Source organism: Panthera leo, chromosome E2 (genome assembly GCF_018350215.1).
Source record: "Panthera leo isolate Ple1 chromosome E2, P.leo_Ple1_pat1.1, whole genome shotgun sequence".
Lineage (NCBI taxonomy): Eukaryota > Metazoa > Chordata > Mammalia > Carnivora > Felidae > Panthera > Panthera leo.
Window position 1 is genome coordinate 3665001 of NC_056693.1, and position 17038 is coordinate 3682038.

The following is a 17038-nucleotide window of genomic DNA, read 5'->3' on the forward strand; positions in this document are numbered from 1 at the left end:
TATAAATCATATAAATCATATAATCATGAATTATAAATCATATAAATTGAGATATAAATGCATAATTGAGATATAAATCATAAATAGTAAATATGCATAATTGAGATATATAAAAAAATTTATATAAATATAAATTGAGATATATATATAGCTTACCTATAATAAGTAATTTTAAATTACAATTACAATTATTTATATCGATTAAATTATACATATATAATACATACACACATATACCTGTATACATGTATAATTGTATGTATACATATGTAAGTTAAAACACAGAATTTAAAATGTGTATTTATATTTATTATATAAATTTTTTATATTTATTATATAAATTTATTATATTTATAGCTTACATACTATGTATCAGAGCAGGCTGGGAGGCCAGATGCGTCTGCCACAAAGTGCGGCTCCCTTCCTGCCCACGGCCACTTTCTGGGGGGACCCAGGGGGCTGGGATGGAAACAGCAGAGAAGGATGACCGTGTCGTGTGTGGGGACAGGGGAACACAGTCAGGACGAGGAGGGTGGTAATGTTCCAAAGGACTGTGATTGACGTTTGCGCAACTCTGTGACTTTGCTTAAGAGTGACCTGAGCGTGTCACAGGGGTGAATTGCGTGTTAGTGTGAGTCCCCCACAAGTAGACCCTGAGAGCCCGCTCTGTTTCCTCGCAAGGGACCCTGCGCAGGCCCTCCATCTGTGCTGAACCGGCCCCCGTGGTCGCCCTGGGGCAGCTTGTGACCATCGTGTGCCGGAGCCCCGGCGGGTTTGAGGCGTTCCGCCTGGAGAAGGAGGGGAATGCCTTGAAACCAGATGTCGTGGAGACACCGCCGGGCGAGACGGAGGCCAGATTCCACATCACCGCGCATGAAGGGGTTGAGGGGAAGTACCACTGCGTCTATCTTAAAGACCGCACCTGGTCTGAGCGCAGCGCGGAGCTGGTGCTGGTGGTGACAGGTGAGAAGGCCTCCGCTCGGCCCTCGGGTTTCTCTGGGACCGAGTGACGGCCAGATGGGGCCCTCAGATGGATGCTCAGGGTACAGAGGGGCCGGGCTGAGCGGGACAGACCCTGGGGCCTCCACAGAGCTTGGGTCCTTCCCCTGCCTTGCTCGCAGAGACCCCTGGAAACGTCAGCTCCCCGCCACCACAGACCTACGGCTCACCTGGTGAGTGACCTTGCAGGACCTCGGGGAGGGCGGGGCGGGGTGGTGAGGGGGCGGGCGGAGCTCTGCGCCGGGCCGCGGCGCCGGGCTTGGGGGAGGGACTGGTAAGACCACAGTGCCCCCTGCAGGGCACCGGGACACTAACTGGTTGAACTTTCTCTGTGCCAGGGGCTATGAAAGCGGTGGGTGGGAGGCATCCCCCTGACCTGAGAGGCCCCGACTCGTTTAGTGTACAAAGCAAAGCAGTTTCATGCCCCAAAGCAGAAGGCCCTGAAGGGCTGGAACCAGCCCAAGGCTAGGGGTGGGGGGACCCCCTTTGGGGCAGAGTTCGACCGTTGGCAGCTTTGCAAGGGACAGTGGTCCGGAGGGGCAGAGGGACTGACCGCTCGTCTTCCAAACTCGGTCGCTGCTGGAGAGATGGGGCTCCGCATTAGGTCACAAGAGTGGCGTTAGGTCACAGAGGAAGAGAGACCCCCAGAATCCTACATCGCACAGGGCATCGCACATCGCCCCTCTCTCCCATCTCTGAAGACTGAAGATCCACCGTGCGGGGATCAGGGCTGAGAGCCCAGTCCCACGCCCGCGGTGAATACCCCAAACCGTGCGCGTCCCGGTTTCCTCGTGTGCAAAAAAGGGCAATAAAGGCAAGGACGCGGGAGCGCGCTTTCGGGGATACGGGGCTTTGTGTGCACAGCGCACGCGCTTAGGTCAAGGCCTGGCGAACCAGACAGGCTGGGGACGTGCTGGCCTCGTTACGTTGAGGAAGTAGTTTCTTCTGGTTAAGTGTGCACCTGACACCCACCTGCTGAGGGCTGGACGCATGCCGGGCGACGAGGAGAAAGGGTCCCTGCGCTCCCAACCTCAGTGGGGAAAGTTAACCAGAATGAGGAATGGAAATGTGTATATGTACATTATATACATTATACTTAATGTATTTAGTATGTGTATATCACATATAACGTATCTATATTTAAGTATAATGTACCATATATAATGTATCTATATTTAAGTATAATGTATCGCTATATATAATGTATTTATATGTATAAAGTATTTATATCTCTCTATATAAATATAAACATAAAACTTACAATATAAAATTTCAGACCTATAAATTTAAATATATTGGAATATATTTCTAACTTATATATTAAACACAAGGAATATAATTAAAATTATAAAATACATGAATTAATCATTACATATTAATATAGTGTACAGTATTATATATTATATAATGTCATATATTATGTGTTATGTATTCTATGATTTATATATGTAAATCTCAACATAAATAGGTCTCATCTAATAATAAATCTGTATAATTGAGATATAAGTCATATATCTCACATGTTCTAAGTAATATGTACAAATGAGAGTATAAGTCATATATGTTACATGTTCTAAGTAATTTTAAATGATATATAATCACAATTATTCATAGCAATTAAATGATACCTATATAAGTTAAAACACAGGCTTTAAAATGTATATTTGTATTTATTATATATTAGAGCAGGAGGGGTCCTAGATCATGGACCCAGGACAGAGTGTTCAGGGAGGGAAGCTCCAGGAGTGGAAGTTTTCTGCCTTCCTTAAAGGACGCTGAGGACTCGGCCTCCGGGGCAGCTGGAGGGAGGGGGCACTGTCCAGAAGAGGGGACACGGGGGCTGCACCCTCAGCCAGGATGAGCCCAGCAGGCAGGACATACAGCTCATGCGCCAAATCCAGGCCTTGCTGGTGCTGGACGGATGGGCCTCAGGGGACATCAGGACGCGGAGTCTCGGTCTCTTCACTCCCAGGAGGGAGGTGCCACCCCCATGGGGGCTGCTGTGAGAAACAGAAGGGTGGGAATCCAGAAGGAGGGGAGCTAGGGGAGCACTGTCCCACAGAGCCCGCGGCGGGAAGGCCATGCCTCGTGCCTGCACCCTCCAGCAAGGTGTCATTAGCCGGGTGTGGCCACTGAGCCCCTGGAACGGTGGCCAGAGCAGCTGGGGATCTGGCTTTTATTTATTTAACTTGGATGTCAGTGCAAATAGTCCTGTGAGGGTATCACACTGGACAGCACGGATGTAGGGCATTCCCATCCCCATGGAAAGTTCCGTGGGTTCGTTCCAGAGGAGCGCCCTTGCGGGGGGGGGGGGGTGGTCAGGAGGACTCAGCCTTCTCTGTCCAGCTTAGGCCTCTGACCGTGTGCTCGATTCCTCCTTCCTAGGGGACACACAGATGCGTGGGGATCACAGTAACAGCCCAGGTGAGTGAGGGGGGCGGAGGAGCAGGACCCGGTGTGTGCTTCTTGGGGAAAGAATGTGCTTTGGTGTTGGCCGTATTCCACGCCTGGCAGTGCCCTGTGGACAGAGGACCTGAACACTCAGGACCCTGGTTTTGTAATAATGCTTCCTATGTCACAGGACTGTTATGAATCGGAGACGTTTTATACATAGGTGTGCACGTGACAAGCCCCCAGCAAACACGGGGTATGCAGTAGGTGCTCCATAAATGCACGCTGCTGATAATCTGGTTCCACCTTCCCTGTTCCCCAGACCTGTCGACAGAGCATGTATATATTTTCGTTGGGGTCTCTGTGGCCTTGTTCCTTTGTCTCCTCCTCCTGGTTCTCGCCTTCCTCCGTTGTCAGCGTCGGAAAAAACACAGTAGGTCTCCGGGAGAGGTGGGGTGGCCTGGGGAGGCTTTTTGGGGTGTTGGGGAAGAAGTCCTCTGTTCTTAATTCACACCCCTGACTGTCCACAGGGCTCCCCGGCAGCCAAGGTGAGGAGCAGAGGCCCCAGGAAAGGTGAGGCCCCTGAGACTAACCCCGGCCCCCCTCCCAGGCCCCTGCCTCCAGGGGGCCCCCCAGTGCTCACTGTACTTTTCCCCACAGGGTCAGCCCAGCTGTCGACCTTCCCCAGAGGACACCAGGTAAAAGGACAAGGAGGAGGGACCGGCCAGGGAGAGGGAACGTTTGAGAACATTCCAGGATGTTCTAGATGGAGTGCATGGTGAAATCCGAAGCTGTGGGTTTTCAGGCAAATTTGCCTTCTGAGACCCACCCCAGAGACCTGACCCCTTGTCCTCTCCCCTCCAGATCTGGCAACAGTCGGCAGACTTCCTGAGAAGGACAGGGAAGCGCCCAGCTCGGCAAGTCCTTGTATCCAATACCTACCTACAACCCTAATTTTAGCAGCTCGGTCGGCAGTTTGGTCACAGTACCTTTTTTTTTTAACTTTTATTTATTTACTTATTTTCACATTTATTTATTATAGAGAGACAGAGAGACACAGAGCATGAGCAGGGGAGGGGCAGAGAGAGGGGGAGGGTCAGAGAGAGAGGGAGACACAGAATCCGAAGCAGGCTCCAGGCTCTGAGCTGTCAGCACAGAGCCCGACGCGGGGCTCGAACCCACCAACTGTGAGATCATGACCCGAGCCGAAGTCAGAAGCTCAACCGACTGAGCCCCCCAGGCGCCCCTGGTCACAGTATCTTTTGAGGCCTCCCCTTGGAGGTGGCATGGTCTCACTCTGTCATATTCTACCGCTCACACAGGCCAGCCCTGATTCTAAGTGGGAGGGCACTGCACAGTGGTGACCCCAGAAGGTGGGGTCACGGGGGTCACCTGGAGGCTGGCCACTAGGCTCCCCTTCCCACCGGCCCGGCCGCCCTAACTCACCCCGGGTCTCGCTGTCTCAGGCCCCGCCTGCAGGAAGCCCCCAGGACGTGACGTACGCTCAGTTAGACCACCAGATCCTCGCACAGAGGACAGCCCGAGCCACGTTCCCACGGTCCACGGAGCCCACGGCCGAGTCCAGCACTTATGCATCACTGGCCAGACCCTGACTCTGGACCCACCTGGCCTCTGCTCCTAGAGACACGGGAAGTCACTCCTGCAGAAGCGTGAGGCGGCCATTTGGAGGGCTTCCCTACAGAATCATCCCTTTCTGGAAAGCCATGCGGTCAGCTCTCCTGGAGGCCAGAGGTGCACTCAGGAGACTCCTAATCAGCGTCTAGGAGGTTCGTTAACCACGTGGTCCCTCCGAAAACCAACTAGATGCTTGCAGAGAATGTGGAGCACTTCATTTACAAACACCCAGAGCTACAGACCCCTGGCAGTTTCCAGACACTCAGCTATGGTCCCACGGTCACCCACAGGTGATTCCAGATGTGTCCTGTGTGTCCCCAACTGCCCCCAGAGGCTCTGATTTACTCGTCTTCCAGAGTTCAGTAGTTGATCCAGAACCCGGGCTATACTTGGGCAGCTGATCTGCATCTGTTTCACGTGACCTAGTCTCCAAATTCCACACCTGGGAGGTGCCCCCACACCTCTCTCCCTGAACCCCAGGATCTAACCTTGTGGGCGGGCCTCATGGATCCGTGATTTATTTTATTTTTATTTTGAGAGAGAGGGAGCGAGTATGCACGTGTGAGTGGGGGAGAAGCAGAGAGAGATTGAGAGATTGAGAGAGAGAGAGAGAGAGAGAGAGAGAGAGAGAGAATCCCAAGCAGGCTCTCCACTGTCAGCATGGAGCCTGAGGCAGGGCTTGACCCCATGACCTATGAGATCTTGACCTGAGCCAAAATCAAGAGTTGGACACTCAACCGACTGAGCCCCCCGGGCACCCCTCCCCCTGTTGTTTCTTAACCCACAGATCAGGCTTCCGTTCACAATTGCCCATTTGCTTACTTACCACTGTTGCTGGTTGCTACAGGGTTTGTAAACAAGGCAGCCCCATGCTGCCTCTACAGCAAACGTTTGGGGTCTGCACGACCACGTCCCCGAGTGGGACCAGCTGTGCCACCAGAGGATATGGGGTGTCCAAGGCACCCTGCCAGGAGAGCCCTGAACCTACTGTGGGCCGGACGTGTTGTGTCTCTACCAGACTCATGGGGTCAGCCTCGAGGACCCCACTGGGATTTAAATGGGGACCCCATTTAAATGGGGACCCCACTGGGATTTAAATTTACCCTGACAACTGCTAGGGAGCATTAGTGAAACTTTCTGGTTGATTTTTGTGTCTTTCATTTCTTTGGCCTGAGCGGGGGGAGTGGGGGGGCGGTAAGAAACCTGCCTGCCGCCTGCTATAGGTCTTGTACTGAAAGTTTTATTATATATTAAAAGAATGTTTTTTATTTTAAAGTTTTTAATTTATGTTGAGAGAGAGCATGAGTAGGGGAGGGGCAGAGAGGGAGAGAGAGAATCCCAAGCAGGCTCCATACTGACAGCAGTGACTGTGGGGCTCAGTCCCACAAACCATGAGATCATGACCTGAGCCAAACCCAAGAGTTGACCGAGCCACCCAGGTGCCACTAAAAGAATATTTCTTTAAACATTCGACCTAAACTGGGGCACCTGGGTGGCTCTGTCAGTTAAGCATCGGACTTTGGCTCAGTTCATGATCTCATGGTCTGTGAGTTCAAGCCCTGCATCAGGCTCTGTGCTGACAGCTCAGAGCCTGGAGCCTGCTTCAGGTTCTGTATCTCCCTCTCTCTCTGCCCCTCCCTTGATCGCCCTCTCTCTCTGTCTCTCAAAAATAAATTACCATTTTTTAAAGCCCCACAGTGATCCTTAAAAAAAAATAAAAATTCAACCTAAACTCATCTAGCCCATTCTGGTGCAATTTCTTTTTTATTTAAAAAAAAAATTTTTTTTTAACGTTTATTTATTTTTGAGACAGAGAGAAACAGAGCATGAACGGGGGAGGGTCAGAGAGAGAGGGAGACACAGAATCCGAAACAGGCTCCAGGCTCTGAGCAGTCAGCACAGAGCCCGATGCGGGGCTCGAACTCACAGAGCGCGAGATCGTGACCTGAGCGGAAGTCGGAGCTTAACCGACTGAGCCACCCAGGTGCCCCACATTCTGGTGCAATTTCTATTTTACTTCTTTGCAAACATTAACACGTTTTAAGGACTTTATTCTTAAGTAATCTCCACATCTACTATGGGGCTCGAAGACACAACCCCGAGATCAAGAGTTGCACGGTCTACCGACTGAGCCAGCCAGGTGCCCCAACATTAATACATTTTAATCTTCATATAAACCCTCCAGAACATGTCCTATCCTTTTCTCCATTTTTCTTGAAGAAACTGGGGACCGATCATTAATTAGCTTGCCCTCACTCAGCCAGCTCTAAGTGGTGGGGACTGCAGACTGCATATGGCAGCTCCTCTCGGTGACCTCAGGACAGCCTGCATCTCACCAGCTGGGAGGTGTCTGTCCTGTTTCAGAGAGGGTGGGGTTCTGGTTTTCCAACACAATTTTAACTTGCACTGAGCTTTGATTTTCTATTTGTGCTCAAGGTTAATTTCTATTCGTACTCAACGTTTTTCCTCTGCTTCCTAGCCCTGTACTCTCTATCTTTGTTTTCTTCATTGCGTTGTGTACTGAATTTCTCTTTTTCATGTGGGACAGAGTCTCTCTTTACCAACTATTAGTGTATTAGTCAGGGTTCTCCAGATAAGCAGAACCAATAGATTCTATTGTAAAGAGTGAATATACATGTGTATATATATTTGTGTAAAATATGTGTGTATATATACATGTGTAAAAAATTTTTCGTGTTTGTTTTTAATTTAAATTCAAGTTAGTTAACATACAGTGTAGTCTTGCTTTCAGAAGTAGAGCCCAGTGATTGGTCTCTTACATAGGACACCCAGAGCTCATCCCCAAAAGAGCTCTCCTTAATGCCCATCACCCGTTTAACACCCCCACCCAGCAAACTTTTGTTCTCTGTATTTAAGAATCACTTATAGTTTGTCTCCCTCTCTGTTTTTATCTTATTTTTCCTTCCCTTCCCCTATGTTCATCTGTTGAGTTTCAAAAATTCCACATACGAGTGAAATCATACGATGTCTGTCTTTCTGTGACTGACTTATTTCGCTTACCATAATACCCTCTAGTTCCATCCATGTTGTAGCAAAAGGCAAAGGCTTCATTCTTTTTGATCGCAGAGCAATACTCCATTGTATAAATATACCACATCTTCTTTATCCATTCATCCATCGATGACATTTGGGCTCTTTCCATATTTTGGCTATTGTCGATAGCGCTGCTATAAACATCGGGGTGCATGTGCCCCTTTGAGTCAGCATTTTTGTATCCTTTGGTTACATACCTAGTAGTGCAATTGCTGGGTCGTAGGGTAGTTCTATTTTCAGTTTTTTGAGGAACCTCCACACTGTTTTCCAGAGCTACTGCACCAGATTGCATTCCCACCAACAGTGCAAGAGGGTTCCTCTTTCTCCCCATCCTCACCAACATCTGTTGTTTCCTGAGTTGTTAATTTTAGCAATTCTGACTGGTGTGAGGTGGTATCTCATTGTGGTTTTGATTCGTACTTCCCAGATTATGAGTGATGTTGAGCATTTTTTCATGTGTCGGTTGGCCGTCTGGATGTCTTCTTTGGAGAAGTGTCTATTCATGTCTTTTGCCCGTTGATAAGTTCCTTATAGATTTTGGATACTAACCCTTTATCTGATATGTCCTTTGCAAATATCTTCTCCCGTTCCATCGGTTTTATTGATTGTTTCCATTGCTGTGCAGAAGCTTTTTATCTTGATGAGGTCCCAATAGTTCATTTTTGCTTTGGTTTCCCTTGCCTCTGGAGACATATCAAGTAAGAAGTTATATAAATTATATTTAGATATATAATATTTTAAATGTAAATTATATATTTAAGTACAACTTATAGAGATAAATTTTAAATGCATATATATATATATATATATATATATATATATATATATATATATATATATATATTTAAATATATACTTACCATAAGAATCGGCTCATGGGTTATAGAACCAGAAGTCCCACCATCTACTACCTGCCAGCTGGAGACCCAGGAGAACCTGTGGGATAAATCAGCCCCAGTCCGCAGGCCCAAGAACCAGGTGCTATGATGTCCTGGACAGGAGAAGATGGTTGTCTCAGCTCAAGAAGAGAGAGCTGGAATTGGACCTCCTTCCCCTTTCTGTTCCATCCGGCCCCGAGGGGGTTGGAACATGTTGGTCCACCTCGTCACTCAGTCCATGGAATCAAATGCGAATCTTTCAGAAACCCGCCCGCACACTGGCCCAGAAGTCCTGTTTTCCCAGCTCTCTGCCCGCCCTCCCCCCCCCCCCCCCGTCAGGTTGTACCTACAAACAACCATCGCAGTCAGATGGTGAGTCTCCCCTCAAAATCCGGCTCGTTTGACCCTGACCAGAGCCAGGCTCTTAGCAAGGGAAGGGCGGACAGCATGGCATTGGGAGACAGACGACTCCAGAATATTCTGCCCCTTCCAGAGGAGGAACAGCCGACCATGTGGGGCATCTGCTCTAGTGAAAAGGAGACCTATGAGTCCTGGCAGTGAGGCTGCAGGGGCAGCAGAAGCAGTTTAGGGGAATTTTGGAAGGAGAGGAAGATAAAGCCCACACGCCTTCTATCTCGGGGGCTTGGTGGGAAGAGGAGAGGACAGAAAAGCAGACGTTGTGGACCAGTCTTTCCTCCTTGACCCTCCAGCCACAGACCCCAGGGTCAGGACTCTGCCCCTGGATGTCCCTACTTTCCTGCATGAGGGATGCGGCCCCTGAGCGCCACCTGGAGGCCAAGGCTGGTATAGCACCCCTGGTGGCTCCAGTGTGGCCAGGCAGAGAGGGAGGGCTACCTTGCCCTGGGACTCCCCCAGTTCCGGAGGTGTGCCCTGGGGGCGAACGCCAGGGGGGCCGTCGCCGTAGGAGGAGAGATCCCACCTGGACCGGATGGGGCAGGCGCCCAGACACATACACTGAACCCCTGGGACAAAGGGGACACGGAGATCACCAGAATGGTCCCCAGGCCCCAAGGGAGCAGAGAAAGGCTGGACCCTGTGACCACTGAGCATGGACATCAGCTGGGCCTGCAGCAAGCTGGTGAGCAAACCCCGCAGTCCCCAGTCAGCTCGGACCCAGGGACCAGCAGGAGGACACAGAGCCACCTGCTCCCTGCACCTGGGACACCATCCTGGGAAGGAGCATGGAGACCGGCCAAGATACAAGAGCGTTTGCAATGATTGGGTGTGTGTGTGTGTGTGAGTGTGCGTGTGCTCCCTGCCTAAGTGGGGGCAGCTCCTGAGTGACATCCGATCACTGATAGACAAAGTCATTTTATTTCTTTGGCTGACCTGCAATGCATCCCGTTCTGCTACACACACACACACACACACACACACACACACACACACATATGCACACATTCGCATGCACACATGTACACACGTACATGCAGGGCAACATCACCTGAACACGGGTCACTATGTGGGAGGCAGGACATGGCAGGAGCTGGGGTCTTTCCGTAGGTGAGTTTGCACAGAGAGCGTCTCCACATTTTCCTCCTGCTTCTCTGGGAATCCAGGCTGGTTGCTCTCACAGAGAAAGAGAAGTGCTCTTCTGGGGAGGGTGGCTCTGACCCCAGACCCCAGATTCCCCACAGTGGGTGGGGGACACCCTCCGCTGGGGCCGCACCGACCCTGAATCCGCACGGCTGCTTCCTGGCTTGTGTCTCACGGCACAGCCCGTGGGTCTGGACCTTCTGTTCCGTCGAGGCTGTGGAACATGGAAGTCTGGGGGGGTCAGTCGTGTGGTTTCAGGCCAAGAATCATAAAGCACGTGGGCCTTGATGCCCACAGGGATGGTGGACATAGAGAACTATGATATGATATTGATATATTGAGATATATATTGATATATATTGATTCTCTTGTCCTTGAGAAACAGTGGCTACAGCAGCTGGGTCTCCCCTGGACTTGTGCACCAGGTCTGGGAAGAGCAGCAGGTCTGTGCCCTTGAGAGGCTGGGCCACCCCAGTCCAGGAGGGCACCACAGACCCCTCCTCCATCCCTGTCAGACCTCCTCTCCCTTCCCCCAGACTCCAGCTCAGCCTTTGAGCCCACCTTGTCAGTGGCTTAGCCAGACACTCCCTTGGGCCCTGATCCTAAAAAGCCCCAGGCCTTTCCCTTGTCTGTCTCCTCTCACAGCTCCCCCCCCCCTCCACTGGGAGGTCAGTGTGGGTCTTAGAAGCCCCAGGACACATGGGGATCTTCAGCCTTCCTCCCCAGTGTGAGCAAGTGACACAGAATGTGAACGAGGCCACTGGACATATCAGAATCCCATGGAGGCATTAAGTCCCTAGAAGAACCAGGCCCTGGTAGAAGATGCGAGAGAAACACAGGGTTCACTGAAACGTAAAGCCAGTAGACTGTGAGAGAAGCTTTTAAGAATGGAGGAAACGCAAAAGACCTAAGTCACCATGGCCTGGGAGGGCAGTGAATGACAGGGCGGAGGTGATGCTAGGACTCTGCGTTGTCCACAGGGGCAGGGGCTCCAGCCCACCTTCCCTACTGACGGTCCTGTGTTCTGTGCCACAAATGGACCCAGAGAGGCCCCTGGGGGTCCAGACAGGAATCCAGCCCCCATCCCAGCCCCAGCGGCACAGGAAGCCCTGCCCACCCACGTTTGGACGGTCGTCAGGGTCTCTTTACCGCATCCAGGACTTGAGGGCTTTCGGTTACAACTGGGATGTTTGAGCAGGAAACTCCTCCTGTCTGGCCTCCCTCCTCCATCCCCGCAGCCCCGTCAGCGTCAGCGCCCCCTAACTAGAGAGCCTAACCCAGCCAGCTGGGGGGCAGGGGTGAGTGCAGAGCACAGCCCAGAGTCACAGGACCCGGAGACAGGACGTCCTACCTGCACAGTGTGCCGCCTGCCTCCTGCCTCTCTGGGCACTCCCCCTGCCCCAACATGACGTCGTCAGGAGAATTTCTAGAGCCCCTCTTGCCTGTGGGAAATGTGTAGTTTGAGAAGAGTCAGCCTGTTAGGACCAGAAGGGGAGCCAGAAACCCCTTTCTGTGTTGCACCCCCTCTGTGTCTATCCACTTACCTATGCATCTTTGCACCTGTGTCTGTATCTCTCTGTGTGTGTATGTATGTGAATATCTGTCATCTCCTCTCATGTCCGATGTACCTACTCGGGGAGCTACTCATCCCCCTATGGATACGTTCATCATTTACCCGTCGTCCTATCGTCTGTGTGTCTCTGCCGTATCAACATCCCGAATGCACCGTGTCCATATTTGCAGCCATATCCACGCGTCTACGTATGTTCTATCCACCCACTTACCATCCACCATCTCCTGATCTCTACCTTCCCATCATCTCCGTCTCTGTCTCTGTCAGTCACCGGTTAACACCAGGTGGGCCTCCTCCTGGCAGGCGTTCAGCCTGGCGATGGGGTATCTCACTAGAAACGGCTTCCAGAAGTCAAGGCCTCTCTGTGATCCAAAAGAGGAAGGTAGGGCTTACCCCCCGCCCCCGCTTCCTTTCCGTGAGACCACAGACACCAGGCCCTCACAGCCCTTCCTGCTCGCGTCCTGACCCGCAGGCCCCTGTCCAGCCGCCCCAGGGCTAGGACAGCGCAGAGATGCCGGCCATGTCCCACAGCCCCATCCACTTCCCTGGATGCGGTAAAGTGAGTGGGGAGGGCAGGGGCAGGGGGCCAGGCCTCACCTCAGTTGGCCCCCAGGGAGGACGGTCTCTGCAGGCCCTGCTGCTCTGTCCCCTGGGCCTGAGCCAGCAGCGTGGGGCCCAGGGCCTCTGACAGGTGTACTAGAGGTTGGGACAGAGGGGGGCGAGGGGGGCCAGACACAGGCAAGGCGAGGGGGGCGTCTGGTTGGGAGTCCCAGAGACTTGTCTGCAGCCAGAGACAGGGGAGGCAGCTATGTTGGGGGAGGGGGCGTCCTGCTGACTTAGGGAGGTGTGAAGGTCACACGGCTACATCCTTGTTGGCAGCGCGCTGACCCCCAGGGAGGGAACAGGTGGCTGATGTGTCCCTCACCATGCTTCTCTTGCAGCGCTCCACCTCGCCAGGCGATCCACGCGCAGGAGGGCGAGTCCCGTCCACACGCTCTCTGGGGCAGCCCTGGACGGGAGTCCTGCTCCTTCCGGGAGGGACCCAGGCCCCGAGGTGCAGAGACCACAGCTGTCCTCAGCTGCATGAGGACAGCCCATGGCTGCAGATCCCCGAGGACGCCTCAGGTCCAGCCCAGCCCGCCAGACTGAGATTCTCGCCCACAACTGTCGCCAGCTCCCTCTTCCCCTTTCTCTGAGGGCCATCAGCCCCAGGTCAGAGAACACATGGGGTCCTTGAGTCCCCCTGAGCCCACGTCCACCCCTCAGAGTCCTGTGGGTCCCACCGGCACCTCCCGCTGGGCTCTGCCATCCTCATAGCCCTCCATCCCCACTGTCCCCACTGTCCCCACTGTCCCCGCCTCTCCCAAGTCAGCCAGGCTCTGTCCCAGCTTTGCCTCCGGGGCTGATGCACATAACGGTGCCTCTCCTCCCGCCCCACTGCTTCCTCAGTCCCCCGCGGCTCTCAGACAGGGTCCCGTGTCACCCCACACCTGCCCCCCTTTTTCTATTCCTCCCCCTCACCCCCAGTTCAGCGGCTCCAAGCGCTCCGCTCAGGCCATTAAGCGGTACTCGCGCTTCTCCCTTTGGTGATCTCAGCATCTGGGGGCTTCGATTTGACATTTCAGTGGAGGGCTCCAGGGTGTAATTTTCCGCCTCCCCCATCCTGCGGCCCCGCATTCCCAGCTGCCCTCTGGGAACGCCCCCCGCCCCCCGGCTCTCACTGACACCTGTCACCCACCTTACTCAGGGAGGCCCCCAAGTGCACCCGCCATGGGTCTCCACACGTCCTGGTTCTTCTCTTCCCGGGCGCTCTGTGCCTTCCTCCGTCTGCCGGCTGCTCCTGGGCCCTGTTGTGCGGGATCAGGAGTCCAGGGAAGGAAATGGAAACCAAAACCCCGCTAAGGTAGCCCCGCAAGCTCACTGAGATGGCTTGTATAGATTTAGAACATTGTTTAGGGAAAGTAACAGGTGCCGGGCCGAAGTGGAGAAACTGGAACCCTAATTAATGCAGGGGCGGGGCGAGCGTAAATCGGGTGGCAGTTCCCCAGAAAGTGAGCCCAGAATCGCTCACTGAGCCGGCCGTCCCAGAGCCCCGCGCGCAGGAAGAAGGACCCGGCGACGCCAGCGCGGTGCGCGCAGGCCGAAGCAACGGAAGCTGGGCCTTGGAAGGTGTGCGCCCTGGCGTCCACGCCGGCGCTATCCGCACTCGCCAGTACAGCCGCAGGCTCCTGAGGTGTGGACGAGGGAAGCCAATAATTAGCATCAGCTCAGGCGCTGAGTAAGGACCCTAGTGGCAGGTGTGGGCTCCACAGACGGAGGAAGGAGCCACGTGTCCAGGCGGGCGGGCGCCTCCAGGAGCTGGAAAAGGCAGCGAATCGGGTTGGGTCTCCAGGAAGGAGCGCGGGGCCCCCGCAGACCCATGTCAGAGTTCTGACCCCCCAGGATTTAGCGATCCCAATGAACCAGCTGCCGGAAGTGTCCCCCTCTGCGCTCCTGTGTTCCGGCAGACGAGGAGTCCCAGACGCCTGGTCTCCCAAGCTTCTGGAAACGGATTCCGGTGCCAACCTCTCCTGACCAGCGTTCCGACCTCAGTCCCTGACTCTCATCCCACACCTCTGACCACCAGTGCCCGGAGCCCAGCCTGGCCACCTTCTGGAGGCCTGGGCCCCATCTCTGCGGCTCTGCAGGGGCCGGGGGCTTGTGCGCAGCGCTGGTCCCAGTGTGGCAGGGATACAGGATGAAGGACGACCTTTCCCGGCGGCGTCGCTGCATCTCTGCAGGAGGCAGGGCTCCGCGCGGTGGTTCTCCGGTGTCCTTTCAGCACAGACAGATGGAGGGGCCACTCGGCTCTCACGCAGACTTCTCTTCAGCAGTTGTGCCACCCCACCCCCCACTGTGTCTGTCTCCCAGAGCACTATCCTCAGCACGAAGGACAGGAAGGCTGCCTGCCAGGGCCCCTGCCTCCTGCCCAGAGTACAGAGCGTTCTCGTTGCACTTTTTGGCACTCAGCTTGCCAGACTCGGCCGTGGAAGGCACTTCTGAGCCTGGCTCTGTGCTTCCCGAGGGGACCCGGCACATCATCAGCTCTGTCTTGCTCTCCGGATTCAGTGGAGTCCCAGACTCATCTCGTGTCCCTCCTGCCCTGGACCAGGAACCCACCTTTTCTGCAAGAGTTCTCGGGCTCCTTTTACTGGGGAACCGTATTTACAGAACAAGATGTGGGGGGTTATGTGAACTCAGGCTACTGGGCTTTTTTGTTCCTTAGGGAGCAAGTTAACACTCAGGGAGGATGGGTAGTGTGCTTTCACGGGGATATTCCCAGCCTCGATGTGATGTCCTGTCCTGTCCTCTCCTCTCTCCTCCCCTCCCATCCCCTCGCATCCCCTCCCATCCTTCTTCTAGTAAGCTTCATGTCTAGCATGGAGCCCAGCGCAGGGCTTGAACTCACAACCTTGAGATCAAGACCTGAGCTGAGATCAAGAGTCCGATGCTTAACCAACGGAGCCATTCAGGTGCCTCAATGGACTTTTTAGGTTACGCTTGTATTTCTCATACTTCAAATCCCTGCTCCTAAAAAATTAATGTAATTACATTTTCGCTTTGCCTTGTGGCTTTGTTGTTAATCGGGTGTAAACGTATCTTTACCTTGACGTGTTCATATTCGTGTCAGAGTGTGCTCTCCCCGTCTTGTATGATTTAACTGTGTTTTGGAAAGTGCAGGACGTTCGTAGGTTTCAAAAGCAAAAACTCCCCAACATGGGACATTCGAGATGACTCTCCTCACCCCCTCCCCTTTGCCCCGCGCCCCCACATAGTGCAGGTGGCTATTTTTGTTACTTCTGGGTTCTCAGATGGCACGCATGATCCGTGGAAAGGGAAGTCCGCAGACACATCCTGCTACTTAACTCCTTTCTTGGATGGAAGTCAGCCCGTTCCAGCTATAGCTTTGTACCCCACTTTCCACTCTTCCAGCTTCCTGTGAAATAAACCGCCACAAACTCAGTGTTGACAACAGTGTTCGTTTATGCCCGGGCGGTTCTGTGCGGAGAAGGCTGACACGGTCCCACTGGGCCACGTGAAGGTGTCAGCAGGGCTGTGTCCCGTCCAGAGGCTGCAGGTGCTTGAGAGAACACTGGTGAACAACATGTGACCCAAGAAAAAATTTGTAACAGGAGCAAAAAACATCCCTAAACGAAAATGGAAACACAACATGGCAAAACCTATGGGCTGTGGTAAGAGCACTTCTAAGAGGGAAGTTTATAGTCATGGATGCATATATTAAGAAATTGGAAAGATGTCAAATAAACAACCCAACCTCAAACCTAGAAGGACAAAAAAAATAAATAAATAAATGAATCCCAAAGTTAGCAGAAGGAAGGAAATAGAGATGACAGTAGAAATAAATGTAATAGAGAAAGAAAAAAAGAAAGAAAAAAGAAAAGATCAAGGAAACTGAGTTTGTTACTTGAAAAGAGAAAACCAAATTGACAAACTTTTAGTTAGACCACCTAAAGGGGGAAAAAAAAAGAGAAAATTCAATTTATCGCAATGAGAGGCAAGGCAAACAGATAGATCGGGACCGACACTCTTGACCAGAGTGAGGTCTTGAACAGCCGGGGTACAGAGTTTTTATAGCCGATCACATCATCTCATTATCACCTGGGAACAGAACAAAGGGATAGTTCCCAGGTGGAAACAGTTCAAACAGGCCCTTGCCCCAATCCGATCAAACACTAATCTCATCCCTTGATTGATAGGATAAGGCTGTTATCTCTTAACCTATAGTGTGAAAACTAAGCTGTTATTTCTTAAGGCTACAGGTTAGCCCTACACTACAATTTAACCCTTACAGAATCTATCATCGAAAACCTTTCGTTCTCGGTTATTTCTTTACATAAGTTTTCTGCCCACTTCTCTCCCTCTCTCTTCTTTTTCTGTAGCCTTAATTATT

The 17038-nt window shown here is 52.4% G+C and overlaps 1 protein-coding gene and 1 long non-coding RNA gene across 5 annotated transcripts in view; one reads left to right on the forward strand and one right to left on the reverse strand.

Annotated features, from left to right (window-relative positions):
• Positions 1-5266, forward strand: part of LAIR1 (leukocyte associated immunoglobulin like receptor 1) — a 9544-nt gene extending 4278 nt beyond the window's left edge. Inside the window, exons 3-10 of one of the 2 annotated variants that reach the window (XM_042918915.1) lie at positions 682-963; positions 1122-1172; positions 3385-3423; positions 3713-3823; positions 3921-3963; positions 4051-4088; positions 4255-4307; positions 4857-5266. In XM_042918915.1, the coding sequence (XP_042774849.1) occupies positions 682-963; positions 1122-1172; positions 3385-3423; positions 3713-3823; positions 3921-3963; positions 4051-4088; positions 4255-4307; positions 4857-5003 (764 nt within the window). In that variant the 3' untranslated portion in view covers positions 5004-5266. The remainder of the gene's footprint in view (positions 1-681; positions 964-1121; positions 1173-3384; positions 3424-3712; positions 3824-3920; positions 3964-4050; positions 4089-4254; positions 4308-4856) is intronic. The other variant, XM_042918916.1, reaches the window with a different exon arrangement.
• A 3457-nt stretch (positions 5267-8723) lies between these two features.
• Positions 8724-12388, reverse strand: LOC122208161. Of its 3 annotated transcripts, none has more exons than XR_006197129.1 (4): positions 12299-12388; positions 9308-11956; positions 8940-9070; positions 8724-8762 (listed from the first exon to the last, which is right to left on the reverse strand). It is a non-coding gene; the product is annotated as an uncharacterized LOC122208161 (long non-coding RNA). The 3 variants fall into 3 exon arrangements; XR_006197130.1 differs by having other exon boundaries at positions 9308-10728; positions 11866-12388; XR_006197131.1 differs by having other exon boundaries at positions 10423-12388.
• Positions 12389-17038: the final 4650 nt, after the last annotated feature.